The sequence below is a fragment of the Sciurus carolinensis genome, chromosome 18 (assembly GCF_902686445.1).
Source record: "Sciurus carolinensis chromosome 18, mSciCar1.2, whole genome shotgun sequence".
Classification (NCBI taxonomy): Eukaryota; Metazoa; Chordata; class Mammalia; order Rodentia; family Sciuridae; genus Sciurus; species Sciurus carolinensis.
The window spans coordinates 30,971,262-30,986,102 of record NC_062230.1 but is presented as its reverse complement, the minus strand read 5'-3'; the positions used below and the strand labels follow the sequence as shown (position 1 = coordinate 30,986,102).

Genomic DNA, 14,841 nt, shown 5'->3' with positions numbered 1-14,841 from the left:
CTGCCCCCACACCTTACCACCACCTTAAGGTCTACTAGTTACCCTCGTTCCTTGTACATCATATCCTACTAGAAAAGAAATTTTTAAGGTAAAAACTTATCTGATCTTAAAGTATCACCCTTTCCCTGTGGAGCGCTGGGGGACCAAGCTGCAATCTATTAGTGCACAGGGAAGAGCACCCAATCAGGAAATGGCCAAGAGGGCATCATGAAGTCTAGAGAGTCGCCCTGAGCCCCAGCTCCCACATCTGAGAGTGGACCTAATGAGTAACAACTCCACAAGGTCATCCGAAGGATGCCACCATCTAACTGCCCATGACAGACTGGAATGCAGACCCTGCACCTTCACCAGGCCCCAGGATGGTCCTCAACCCCAGGCTAGCCTACCTCATGGAGGACGGCTTCTCCTCGCTCATTCTGAGGATTCTCAGGAGTAAGGACTAAATTTACCTGTTCATTTCTTGCATGTTTTCTATGCTTCTGTAGTCTTGGCCAACTCCTCTCTGAAAAATCTCTTCAGGGGATGTCTTTCTACTCATCTTTCTACTCATCTTCAAACCACACTGAATTCATCCTCAGTTCTTTCATTATTTCACCAAAGCACCCAAAACACAAGAACAGGAAATGAGTTGCAGATGTTCCCAGAAGGTTTGGAGTGATGGAGGGGTTTCCACACAGCACAAAAAGGACCAGGTGACAAATCAGAGTTGGACATTATACGTCACTGCATATTGTAGGCCACCACCACAGTTCCTGGGAGATTCCTTTCTGGCCACAGCCTCCTGAGACCCTGTCCATCACTACCCACCTTCTTAGGTCTCCCTTGCCCTGGGTTATCTTCACATCTTCCACATTTCTCTTATCCTAAACCCCTCACTCTCTTTTCTAAGGACTGCTAGAAAAGTTAGATTCTATTGCCTCTTACTACATAGTACAAAGAAGCCCCTTTTACTTTTCCATCACTCAACCAGCCTCAGCAGGGCAATGGAGGGGGCCCCCGACTGGAATCAAAATACCCATCAAGGTATTTTTCTAAACAATAGAACCTTCGAATCCCTGAGATTAATTATGCCATTCCTCTAGAAAGCAGAAAAGCCTACAGCCAGCTTTTGATTACAATAGAAATAACAGCTCAACAATACTGATGTCTGAACATTTAGTAACATCTTTTCCTTTGGGCTTTTCTACCACAGTTCCACCATATCCACCTGGAACCACATGATCTACAAAGGGAGAGAGAATCTCTAGGTTTATGGGCAGAGCTAGGACCAGAGCCTGGAGCTGTGAGGGCCAGCTCAGGGTCCCCGCCATCTCTACAGTGATGTCCACATTCCAGTGTTCTCCAGAATCGCATGAGGTGGGTTCATCAGCAGAGATTCTCCTTCTGTGGGTGCATATGGATTATGGTACTTGAGCTGTAAGTCATGGAATCTCAAATGGCAGTAAGTTTATTACCACACATAACGGGAGTCCATGGAGAAGAAAGGACAGCGCCAAGTGGTTCAGTGATGTCACTCAGAACCCAGTTATTTCAGTCTCTTCTCTCTTTGAAGTTGGCTTCATCTTCAGGTGGGTTATGAGAAGCTGCAGCAACACTTCGAGGGAAAGCACTCTGACTCAGCAACATCTAGGGGAGAAGGAGAAGTTCTTTTCCCATGCTCTTTTATTAGGAAAGAGGAAACTTTCTGCAGCTTTCAATAGGCTTCCGTTTACCTCACCCTGGACTAAGTTGAGTCAAACACCTATTCTTGAAGTACTCATTGTCAGGAAAATAGAATTCCTTGAAGACAGTCAGGCCATGACCTAAGATTAGGTTTCCTGGGGTTTTATGATATTACAAGTAGGCTAGATGTACCCTGAACCACAAAAGCATAATTCTGCTAGGAAAGAAGAGGGCAGTAAGGCATGTGGCACACACCCATAATCCCAGCTACTCAGGAGACTGAGGCAGGAGGTTTCCCTGAGTTCAAGAGCTCGAGACCAGCCTCAACAACATAGTGAGACCCAATCTCAAAAAGGAAAGGATAAAGAAACTGTGGTATATATATACAATGGAATAAAACTCAGCTATAAAGAATAATAAAATTATGGCATTTGCAAGCAAATGGATGAAATTGGAGAATATCATGCTAAGTGAGATAAACCAATCTCAAAAAACCAAAGGACGAATGATCTCGCTGATAAGCAGATGATGACACATAATGGGGGGTGGGAGGGGGACAAGAATGGAGGAAGGAGGGACTTTATAGAGGGAAAAGAGGGGTGGGAGGGGTGGGGGGAAGGAAAAAATAACAGAATGAATCAAACATCATTACCCTATGTAAATGTATGATTACGCAAATGGTATGCTGTTACTCCATGTACAAACAGAAACAACATGTATCCCATTTGTTTATAATAAAAATAAATTAAAATTTAAAAAAAGGAAAGGAAAGGGAAAGAAAGGGAAGGAAAAAAAGGAAAGGAAAGGGAAAGAAAGGGAAGGAAAAAAAGGAAGGGAGGGAGGGAGGAAGGAAGGAAGGAAGGAAGGAAGGAAGGAAGGAAGGAAGGAAGGAAGGAAGAATGGATGAGAGTGGGAAATGAGATGGATGCTAGACAAACAGGCAAGAATGTCCACCTCCATGGGTCTAAGGTGAGACTTAAGGATGCTCCAGCTCGAAACCTTCAGATGATCCTAAAAATCCTGGTTTATAAAACACACTCTGAAAATCATGGCACACTATGATACATATATAAGCACTCATTTCCAGAGACTGTGCCTCAAGGCTGGATGTAGACATTTCAGAAACTACTGCAGATTGGATCAGGAATTTTTGAAGTCCCAAAACTTTTAGGTTATAGATTTCATGTGAGCCAACTCTAAGTTTCTGAAAATGACCTCTTCTCCCAGTTCCTCCTCAGGTGTTCTAGTTTCCCATTCTCGTTTAAGTCCAGAAATCATCACAAAGCAATCCTAGCTTCATTTATGAGCCTGGTTCTAGTTCCTGTCCTGTCCTATAAATTACTTCAATTAGTACCTTGAATACACAAAAAAAATGCAACAATATTTGTTTGTTCATACATTTGATGGTGTCCCATAAGTCAGTTATGCTTTCTTCACTCTTTTTCATTCTTCTTTCTTTTTTTTTCCCCCCTCCATCTGGCGAGCTGGTTTCAAATGAACCATCTTCAAGTTCACTAATTCTTTCTTCTGCATGACCAGGTCTGCTGTAAAAGCTCTCCAATGAATTTTTCAGTTCTGTTATAGTCTTCTTCAACTCCAGGATTTGTGTTAGGTTTTGTTTTTTCGTTTTTATTTTTCATACACCATTTTCCTAGTTTCATTTTGTTGTCCATCTGTGTTTTCTCGCATCTCAAGAAGCTTTCTGTTATGGTTTGGATATGAGGTGTTCCCCAAAATCTCACATGTGAGACAATGCAAGAAGTTCAGAGGAGAAATCATTGGGTTGTAAAAGTCTTAACCCAATCAGTGATTTAATCCCCTAATAGGGATTAACTGAGTGCTGAGCGGTAACTGAAGTGGTAGGGTGTGGCTGGAGATTGGGATTGAGGTGTGGCTTTGGGGTATATCTTTTGTATCTCTAGAGTGTAGTCCCTCTCTCTCCCTCTCCCTCTCCCTCTCCCTCTCCCTCTCCCTCTCCCTCTCCCTCTCCTCCCTCTCCCTCTCCCTCTCCCTCTCCCTCTCCCTCTGCTCCCTCTCCCTCTCCCTCTCTCCCTCTCCCTCCCTCTCTTCTTCATGATCATGCCACGGAACCAGCCTTCTATGAAATTAGACCTCTGAAACTGTGATAAACCTTTCCTCCTTTATAGTTGTGCTGGTCAGGTCATTTAGTCACAGCAGCAAAATAGCTGACTAAAACACTTTCTTAAGATGGCTACTTTGGATTCTTTTTCAGGCAATTCATGGATCTCCATTTCTTTGGGGTCAAAGAAACTGAAGCTTTACCAGTTTCATTTGATGGCAACTAGAGGTTTGACATATCAATTAGTGTTGATCATTAAATAATGTATGACTATATTAAATAATATTTTACACCTTGAATATTTATAATTTTTATTTGTAAATTAAGATTTTTAATATTTTAAAAGGCTATAATATTGGGTGAAGCAAATATCAGTTTATTGTTTTCAGATTTACAGGAAAACATCCTCTTGTCCCCAAAAGATGAGAAAAAAGAGATGCCTTCAGGAGGTCAGTTTTCATGTTTTATCAGACCCCAGGCCGGGACATGTCCTCATTGCCATCACATTTAGCACTGTGTTTTGAAGATACCCCTTTGTTTGTCTAGATTTGAGGTCCAGTGAGTCAGGGCAAAAGCCATTATCTTTCTCTCCAGCGTTGCTGTCTTCCCAGGATGCTCCCCCTGAGACCTTCCCATGTGTCCACCACCTGACCAGGTCCAAAACACCTAAAGCATTTACCGGGAGCTGACTTCCTCTAGGAGGCTGTCCTAGGCCTGCAAAGATAAATGGGCTTTGTTTAATGCTTCCAACATGTCCTGTGCTGGTATCTAAGACTTATCTCACCATATTATAATTTCTAGGGTCCCTGTGCTCCTTTGAAATATTTAATTCAGATCAAACCTGAATTTTGTCAATCAACCAGTGATTTCTGTGAGTGTCCACAGTTTCCTCCTGCTTCCCTCTGCCTCTGTGTCCCCATCAATGCCAGGTGCCCCTGTCTCAGCCCCTGAGAACACTAACACAATAGGTCACAGAGCTCGCGGGAACATGAACTTGTAGCCTGTGCCCTTCGTAATCGTCATGATCGGAAAATCTGGGCAGCCCCGGCTTCAGCCTGCTCTGGGTTTCAATTCCTTACTAAGAACTCTCCCTGGGGATTCAGAAGTCTTCATAAATGCCATATTATTTCCTCATCTCAGATCCGGAAAAAGACCATTATGTACAGCACTTTTTTTTAAAACAAAAGACGTGTTTTTAAAAGATATGTTTAAATGAGCAATAAATTATATATGTGGATTGAGATGTAACCACAAGGATTTTCCTAGCAACATTCTCTACAATAAACATCCACATCAACCTAGATGTCCACCAATGGGGAACTGGTTAAATCTTACACATTTAACCACACAGTGGAATTTCAAGCAGCCATTAAAATTGATGAGATATTTCTAAATTTGTTGACCCAGAAAGAGGTCCATGGAATAATGTGGAGTACAAAAGCAGGTTACAGAACAGTCACAATGCAATCTCATTTACATAGAGGCATATGAGGGTATCTGAGTGTGTGGGTGTGAGCATGCATGTGAGAGAGCGTGTGTCTGTATGTGAGTGTGAGTGTGTGCCCATGTGTGTTTGTGCATGTGTGAGAGAGGAAAAGAGAGAGAGGATATATGCTTAGAAATATCCAGAGGAATATTTATAAAAATGTTAAAAGCAATTATCTCTGGATAGTGGGAGTGTGGAAGGTTTCTCTCTTTCATAAATATATATGTATATATATCCATACTGTGTGAATTTTTATTTTATAATAAGCACATATAATTTATAATTTTTGCAGTGAGGGGGCTCTTTCCTGTTTCTGTGACTTTCAAGGAAAGCCTTGAACAGGGGCAGAAGCCACAGGGAAACCACCCCCCTCCTTTTGCCTTTGTGCTGGGAAAGAGACGGGTCATGAGCTGACTGACTATAAATGAGCTTGGCTTCTTTTTTTAAACTTTTTGTGCCTGCAACCTACAGTCACTCTCTCTGCTCAAAAGACTCTGAAACTGAGGACCCCCTTCTGGGCCCCAGTGGGGGCATTTGCCCCAATTTTCCACTCCCTGGATGCCTCTTTGCCCACACAAAGCAGGCATTTTCAAACACATCCAGAAACTTCCAGAAGGATCTGTGTTCAGCTAAGCTATCGCCCCATGAATCATCCACCAAGGGAACAGTCCTCTCCCATCAGCATTGTGGCTGCCCCTCACTGTGCCAAACCCCTGTGAAGAGGCCCCAGACTCCACCTGTTGTCCTACCGCCCAGGTGGAAATTCTAATTAGAAACCATCCTTTTCTCCTTCAGTCTCCTCCAGCCTGGGGTCTTCCAAAAGGACACTACCCATCTCTAACCCTTTAACCACAACAAGAAGATGATGAACCACAGGAAAGACATAAAGACCTTATTTAAAGATGTTTGGGGGGTTGGAACCATTGGTACTGAAAATGCTCATTTGCACTTCATGAGTTCTGCTTACAGTTCCCAGAGATTTACCCTGAAATGCTGCTAATTTAGCACAGCCAGGGAAATGTGCAAGGACTTTAAGAAATGATCTATAGGCAGGGTCTGAAAATGGGAGCTCTGTTCTGGAAGACAGTGTCAAAGGTACAGGGTGAAATCATTGAGAAAGGTCCCAGGTGATCCATCCAACCTTGACTTTGGCAAAACCTCCACTCTTCCCTAGGTAAAGGATGTGTGGAGGGTAATTGTGTGAACCAAAGGAACATAAGGTTCAAATGCTTTCCCTCACCTCTTCAACCAGAGCACTGACAACCCCCTTGACCTTGGCTTTGAATTCTAAACCCACTATATCAACCAAAACAGAAGCAGGGCCCATAGCAGACAGATATTGAAATTTATCACAAGGAATTGGTTTACATGGTTACAGGATCTGGCAGGTAAGTCCCAAATCTGTAGGGGCAGAATGTCATAAAGGCAGATGCAAACCCCTGGGCTGAAGCTATGGTCCTCAGGCAGACTTTATTCACCAGCTGAAGCTCTGCTCTTAAAGCCTTTCCTGATTGAACCAACCCCACCAAGATTACCAACCATACTCTTCCTTACATAAAGCCAACCAATTATGGACTTTAATTGTAACCACAAAATACCTTCACAGCAGCACCTAGATTAGTGTTGATGGAGTCACCTGGGGCTGTAGCAGTGACAAGCCTACACATCAAAAGATCATCACACATCTGTACCACCAGCTCTCCCAGGTCTCCAGCTTGCAGACAGCAGATTGTGGGACCTCCTGCCTCCATAATCACACAAGTCAATAAAACACACACACACACACACACACACACACACACACACACACACACACACCTGATTTTATGTCTCTTGATAACCTGCCTAACATAATAATATAATGATGTAGAGATCATGTTTGGGACAGAGGGGCAGAGTTGTGAGCTCATTCCTCCTAATTTGTGTGCATGATAAGAAAACATAAAACCAGTCATGATTAGTAGGCAATCTAAAACAAAACCAAGAAGCTTTAAACAGAGCATAGTCTTAAATATACTATTCATACCAGTTTAGGGGAGGGGAGATTTCAAATGCTCCTGTCTGAAGATTCTCAGATCAAAGAACTTAAATGACATCTAGGAGATTAAAGGCCATCTGATCCACAGACAAAACATTCCATTTCCTAGGAGAGAGATTTACATCAAAACAATTATGCCTTCATTTTTTAATAGCTATGTTCCTATAAGGGCCATTTTTATTTTATTTTTTCGTGTATTTAATAACTATTTGGTGTTATTGAAGGTACTGTTTGGGGTTGGATACACACAGGGTTCAATAAAAGAAATGCTCTAGTTGTCTCAAAAAACTTACAGGTTTGGGATTTGGGTGGACAAATAAACAGGCAATTACCAAAAAAAAAAAAATTAAAAGCATTATTATTGGGTGATTTGAAAATACATAGGAAGGACATCCACCTGGGCTTGGGAAGATAATGGAGACTGTTAATTCTCACCAATTATCCTAAATTCCTCCCCTATCTTTCCCAGATTCCTCTGCAATTAGGATGGGACCATGTGACTAGTTCTGGCCAATACACTGTGAGAGGAAGTAACACCTGTCACTTCCAGGCTGAGGTCATTAAAAGCTATTGTCCTTCACCTTCCTTCTCTCTTCAGAGAGCTTGGAGGCCACATGTTCTGGGTACCTTGGCAGCAAGGCAGACCAGGCTACGCAACTTGAGTGGCATTTTATCTGTGTGGGAGAAAAATCTCACTTGAACGGTTGTTTAGCTTGCTCTGCCATGCAACTTATATAATTTCCTAATACACTAGAGGTCAGAAAATGCTTCATGAACAGAAGGACCAAAGAAACAGGACGGGAAGATTGAACAGGATTAGGCAGGCAGAGATGTGGCTGCCCAGGCGTCCAAGCAGCAGCAACAGAGTCTGCCAGGCTTTGGAGATGGTTGCTTATAAGCAGAATTTGGGTTAGAGGTGGCATTTTTTTTTTTTTTTTTTTTTTTTTTGGTTTTTTTTCCCATTAAGTTGCCTTAGAGACTTACAAACTTCTTTATGTCTATTTCTCCATATTCAATGGCAGGAATTTCTAACTTTTAATTGAAGCCTCTCAGCTTATTGTTCCCCATGTTCTCCTTCAAGTAGCTAATGACCAGTAAATAAAACCACAAGGGCCCAGCCTGGCTGCTGTTTAAACAAACATTTTATGGGAATGCTCTGCAGAGCTGCAGCTCCAGAGCTCTCCTGAAAATCTGCAGCGTTGTGTGTTTTCACAACCGGGCTCTGCCTCCTGCTTTTGCAGCATAAGCCCTTTTCCTTTACTTTCAACTGTGCTGGAAATGGTCTGCTTTAAAGTGCTTAGTGGTTCGGACAGTTCCAGTCCATCCACTCCAGCCCCCAGAGCTCGCTCCAGGTAACGCCCAGAGCAAAGCTCCCTCTTGGCACACCCACTTTCACCCAGAGTGCACCCAGAGGGCAGTTCCTGGATTCCTTGTCCACAAATAACCGGTTTAAGTAGCCAGTCGGGCGGAGCTCTTAGCCCAGGGCCAGGGCTAACTAGATTTTCAGCCCTCGTTGTTTCGTTTTCCTTCAAAGGCCTTTTCCAAAGCAATTCCGAGAGTGATAAATGGAAGGAGAGAGATCAATTTGCAGAAGATACACTGGTAGAAACTCAAGTCCCAGTTCTCAATAAAAAATACCTCCAACCCTGATTAGCAGAGCAAGGGGATCCATCTTGTTGTCTACTACATGGATAAAAAGGAAAAATGAAGCAGAGGCTCTGGACTGACATTTGGAGCCCAAAGAACACACAGGATCAGATAGGAGAAAAGCTGGAATATCCAGATCTCAAAGAAGCTATCAATGGAAAGAACTGCTTTGCAGTTTGATATAATAGAAAGAATACAGGCATTCAAGTGAGCTGGATCCGAGGTCATATCCTGGATCTATGTCTTACCTTAGTTTTCTCCTCTGTAAAATGGGCTAACATTCTGAGTTGCCAAATTGTAAGGGTTGAGAGATAGTAATGTGTGGGGGAGTGTCGATGCTGCCATCAAGTACAGTTTAAGAAGCCATACATACGTTCATTTAATCCTAACAAGACCATGAAGTAGATACAACTAATGTCTCCATTTTTCAGCTGAGAAAATTGAACAGAGAAGTCGAGGTCACACAGGGAATGCAGATGGGATTCAAATGCATGCAATCTGATTTCTAAGCTCAATCTTTTAGTCGCCTCGTTATATACAGTGAATGTTCAAATCCATGGAAGTAATTTTTGCTGCTAGATCACAGGAAGGTCAACAGTTCATTGTATCGAAAGCATTATGAAAAATGACCCATCGGGTCCTGGTGGTAACCTGGCCAGGAGGTGGTCGTTATTCTACTTACAGAAGAAGAAATGGAGGAAGGCAGACTGAGAACTAATCACCATACATACTGCCTTTCTAGGTAAAGGCAAACCAAACCCTCACTGAGTTCTCAGTGGGGATGAATGCCAGCCATCCATTTAACTGCTGAGTGGTAAGGACCCTGAGAGAAGAACTTTACCTCCCAGAGCCACTGTGTACAACAGGTGTTCTAAGCTTCACCCCCCCACCCACCCACTGCTGTATTTAGCTTCACCCTTGGCACAAGAGAAATGGCATAATAGAAAACCAATATTATTAATTACATGCCAGATTATTGGGGGAGGGGGGTAGGAAGCACAATAAATTTCATTTCTTTAGAGTCTCATCTGGTTTTTAACTAAAAATTATCCCAATCTGCTGAAACTTATCCGGCTTTCTAGACATGACTCTGTCTTTTGATGTGGCCCCTTTGCAAACAGAAAGTTCTGCAAAGGATAAAGATTTGCTAGTTTCTGGACTTGCACACAAAAGTGCTATGGGTTCTTGTGGTGATAAAAGAATCTTTCAAGTGATGATAGCAATCAGGTAGTGTAGAGTCTCAATGACCTTGAAGAGGCCAGCATTTATGGGATTCTTCATTTGGCTGAGTACATTTGGGTTTTTATGAAATTTTAGTAATACCCCAAAACTTCTGTTAAGCTATACAGATGCTCCTCAACAAACAATGGAGCTATATCTTCGTAAACCCATAGTGAGCTGAAAACTTATCATGTTTTAAGACTCTCACAACAAAGCTGAGCCAGAGGGCACACTGTAGCATATCAGCCATCTTCCCTCAGGATTGGGAGCTGCAGCTTCTTGCTCATGAGAGGCTTGTACCACATTGGCTAGCCCAGGGAAAGATAAAAATTCAAAACTTGAAGAATGATTTCTAATGAATGCATGTGGCTTTTGCGTCATCATAAATCAAAAAAACATTAAGTCAAGCCATCCTAAGTACAGCACCATCTGTAGTGGTATGTATTAGTCAGGATGGGTGCAGTAACAAACAACCCCCGAAACCTGCCACAATTGCCACAGTGTGGGAAGGGTTGTGGTTGTTCCAGTCCTGGTTGGTAAAGTCTCTGCCCAGACACCCTTCCCATTGGCCAAAGCAGGCCAAGCTTAACTTCAAGGGTGCAGGGAAGCATGATGCTATTGTGGACACATTCTGTGAACAACGCTGACGACCGATACACACTACACCTCACCTCACGTACTCATTCTTTTAATGCGAACAATATGTGCAGAACACACAGGGGAGGCAAAATTTTACTCCTTAGTAGTTCTCACCTGGACCTGAGCACGAAATTGATGTAGGACAGATTAGCAAGAGAAAAGCATAAAGACTTATAAAAGTTTTGTATGACATGGAAATGAAGGAAATGAAGGACGCAAGGAAGTGGCAAAACCTTCCAAGTTGAACAAAAAGAGGCAAACCTGGGAAAGAGACTAGACCACGCTGAAGACTGAGGGAAAACAAGAACTGCACAGAACCCCCTCAACGCTCCCCCTTGAAGGAGGGTCCCTTTTTCCTGGTATAGGGAGGAAATCTTTCATATGGGAAAGATCTCCTCTTTCAGGAAGAAGACAGTTTTGAATGCCCCTGTTGCATCTACTAGTTTTGAAGGGCCTTTAGCTCAAAATGATCCGTAAGCCACCATGGGCCATCTTGGAGTGGCATATTCTGCCATCCTTCCGCACCTACCATGTACCAGATGCACAGAGAGTGAGACACCAGAGCCACACACCCCAACACTCTCATCATAACACACTGGTGACTGGGTTTCCCGTAAACAGCTTCAGAATGCTACTGCTCACGGAGCATGAGTGAGGAATGAACTCTCGCTGTGTCCAGACACCTGTATTTGATTTTGGAATAATAATGCTAACGCCTGCTGAGTGCTTACCAGGAACTAGGCACTGTGCTATGCACCTCACAGTATCCTCAGGATGTTGCTATGAGGGCCGTACTAACTATCCCCATCTCACATGTGAGGCAGTGGTGGCTCAGAGAGGCTGTGATTCAAGAAAGTCTGCACAGCCTACACATGGGGAACTGAGGTCTGCAGCAGGAGACTGACTCCTAAGTCTCTCTGGTGTCTGTCCCTGCTCCCTTTAGCCCCTGCCCATGCTTCCCAGAATCACTTAGGTGTAAGTGAAGGAGGAAGCATGAAGTCATCCAAACGGCCTAGACTGTGCTCCTTAAAGGCCACTCCCCACTCATATGACCTTGGGAAAGTCACTTATCTTTTCTAGGTTCCCTGGACACATAGATAGACCAGACATCATCTTTGATCTCAAGAAGTCAACATTCTATTTTCTTAAAATGAATTCTCCTTTTGCACAGTAGTTACACCATGCTTTAAAACAATTTACCTTTTTGGAATGCAAAAGCAGTATGTGCACCATTAATGCATTGTGAAATGCAGCACAGTGGTCAAGAGCCCAGTTTGGAGATCAGTGGCTCTATGATTTAGGTTGAGTGATGGATCAGTAAAGAAACAGATCCTGGCAAGAAGCAGCATACTCAGAGGTGGGTGCTATGGTTTGGGAATTACATGCTAAAAGCTGAGACCCCAGTATAGCATGTTGAGACTACAGAACTTTAAAGAGACGGAGCCTGGTGGAAGGAAATTAGGTCATGGGGGCTCCACTCTCATGAATGAATTAATGCTGGTCTGGAGTTGCTGGTCAGTTCTGGTAGAATTGCATTAATTCCCAAGACAGCAAATAATTATAAAAATAATGAGCCTGGCCCTGCCTGTCTCTGGCTTCCTGTCTCTTCACATGAGCTCTCTAACACATGCTTCCTCTATTATGATGCCACCTGCCATGAGGCCCTCACCAGAGCTGAGCACATGCCAGTGCCAGTGCTCTGCTCTTGAATCCCCAGAACCATGAATAAACCTCTTCTCTTTATAAATACCCAGGCTTTGGCATTTTGTTATAGCCACACAAAGTAAAGATGATGTGAATAAAGAGAATTTAATGAAGTAACAATTTGAAGATGTGAGCAGGACTAAAAGATAAAGAAATATCTAGGGACTAAAAACAACCAGAGGCCATTACCACCTGTGAGCCTAGGTGGACTGGGGAGGAAGCTCTTGCAGAACCTAGGAGACCTGATGCCTTCAGTAGAGGAACACTGCACTAACAAGCCACAGTCCAGCAGGGAGAAAGCCAGGGCAGCAGGTATTCCAACCTTTCACTCCAGGCCCCTGTCAGAGCCTCCCACTGGACAAATGCAACAGAAGCCAGCTGACAAAGAACTCCAGTCAGTGCTGTCCACAGAGGTCAGCATCAAGGGCACAAAGAGGGGTGGAGAAAGGTCCTCACCCTCACCCTCTGAGACTCCACTTCTTCTTCTTTTTTTTTTTTTTTTTTTTTTTTGGTGCTGGGGATTGAACCCAGGGCCTTGTGTTCAAGAGGCAAGCACTCTACCAACTGAGCTATGTCCCCAGCCCTCACTTCTTCATCTTATAAAGCAAGATACCAGACATAATTACCAGCTGGGAGTGAGAATTCGGCAGGTGACAGTATACAAGAGGCTTAGCACAGGGTAAGTGCTCTGTGAATGTTACTGGAGAGGTTGCTGTGGTTAGTTACAGAGGAGGAAATCAAGGAATTGCCCCAGATGGCGCAGCTGGTAAATAGAGCAGCAAAGATTTAAAGATTAAAGAAGGTTCTAGAGTCCATTGTGGCTCCTATCAGGACCTCACACGTAATCCCCTCAACCAACCCATCTGCCGACACCCACAACTGCCTTCCTTGGGGCTCTCTCTGGCTGCCAGAGCCTGCCTGACCACAAAATGCTGAATTAGATGCTGGGGATTGACATCCCTGGAAGCATCGGTGGCTAAGCACCCAGCTACCTCACCCCAGGGGACGACTCTGAGGTGCGTGTTCCACCCTGGTTCCTGAGCTGCAGGCGGCCACACGGTGAGCTGTCTTGTTGATGTGACCTCTACCTAACCTCTACCCACTTCCCTGTCTCCCCTGACTCATTCCCACTTTCCTCGACGGTGTTTTCTGGCATCACCTCCCAAATAAACCACAGCACAAATCATTATTCCAGGGTCTCCTTCTGGAAGAAACCAAACCAACATATCCATTCTCTTTCCCCTGGACTCCACTATCTCCGATGTTGCTTAAAACAGGAATGGATAATGAAAATGTGGCCCCTCTGTGCAATGGAATTAGTATTCAGCTATCAAGAGCCAAGCGCTGATGTATGCTACAGTGAACATGAACCTTGAAAACGCGCCTAAGGAAAGAAGCCAGACACAAAAGGTCGCATATTGCGTGATCTCATCTACACGAGCCCTCTCCAACAGGCACATTTGGAAAGACAGAGCAGAATGGCGCATGACCAGGGCCGAGGGACGGGGAAATGCAGATAGCTCACTGGGGCAGAAACTACAAGGAAACATGGTAAGGGTGTGGAGAAAGAGCGGAGGGCGGGAATGATGAACATGTTGATCTAAGGCTCACTATCACGGGCAACTGGGGCTCAGTCTTTAGACACTCCTGAAACATCGCACAGAACAGGTCTCAGGATTGGTCCAGCAAGGGACAAGGCATCCGGGATAATGATTTTCCAGCTCCGATCCCTCAATGGTGGAGGGTGGTCTTCAGAGCACTACATCGCTGGTCCTTTGGGATTGTCCTGTGCACAAGCTCCTCACCCCTGGAGAGAGCCCTCAAGCCAAGAGGCTTAGAGATGCATGTGCTCAAAGGTCAGGCAGGTAGCATGTATGGGACTGTCCACCACAACTTACAGAGGACCAAGGGATTGGTGAGAGGGATGTGGCATGAAGCACTGGTCATGGGACAAAACTTCACCAGCAATGTTTTCTTCCTTCTTTAAATATCTAAAGTAAATATGATAAAATGTTAATAGTTGCTAATTCTACCCAGTAACGCATGGGTGGTTGTCATATCCACCGTTTTCCAACACTTCCGACCACCCTAAAGAGAAGTTAAGCAACAACTTATTCCCTTCTCCTCAGCCCATGGTGATCTCTAACCTTCCTTCCATATCTATGAATGTGCTTATTCTAGATATTTTATATATAAGAATACAACATTCGTCCCTTTGTTGGCTTTGACAAAAGTTTTGTACAAAAGTTTTCAAGTCCATGCATGTTATAAACTGTATCAGAATCTCATCCTTACTTATGGCTGAATAATATCCCACTGGGCAATTAAAGGACACATGAACACTTGGGTTCTTCCCATCTTTAG

The 14,841-nt window shown here is 43.8% G+C and overlaps 1 protein-coding gene across 1 annotated transcript in view; it reads left to right on the top strand.

The window, feature by feature from the left end:
- The first annotated feature begins 314 nt into the window (after positions 1–314).
- The window catches only part of LOC124969951 (zinc finger protein 638-like), a 31,430-nt gene continuing 16,903 nt past the window's right edge, over positions 315–14,841 (top strand). The window contains 1 exon segment of the mRNA XM_047532953.1: positions 315–432. Coding sequence (XP_047388909.1) covers positions 315–432 — 118 coding nt within the window.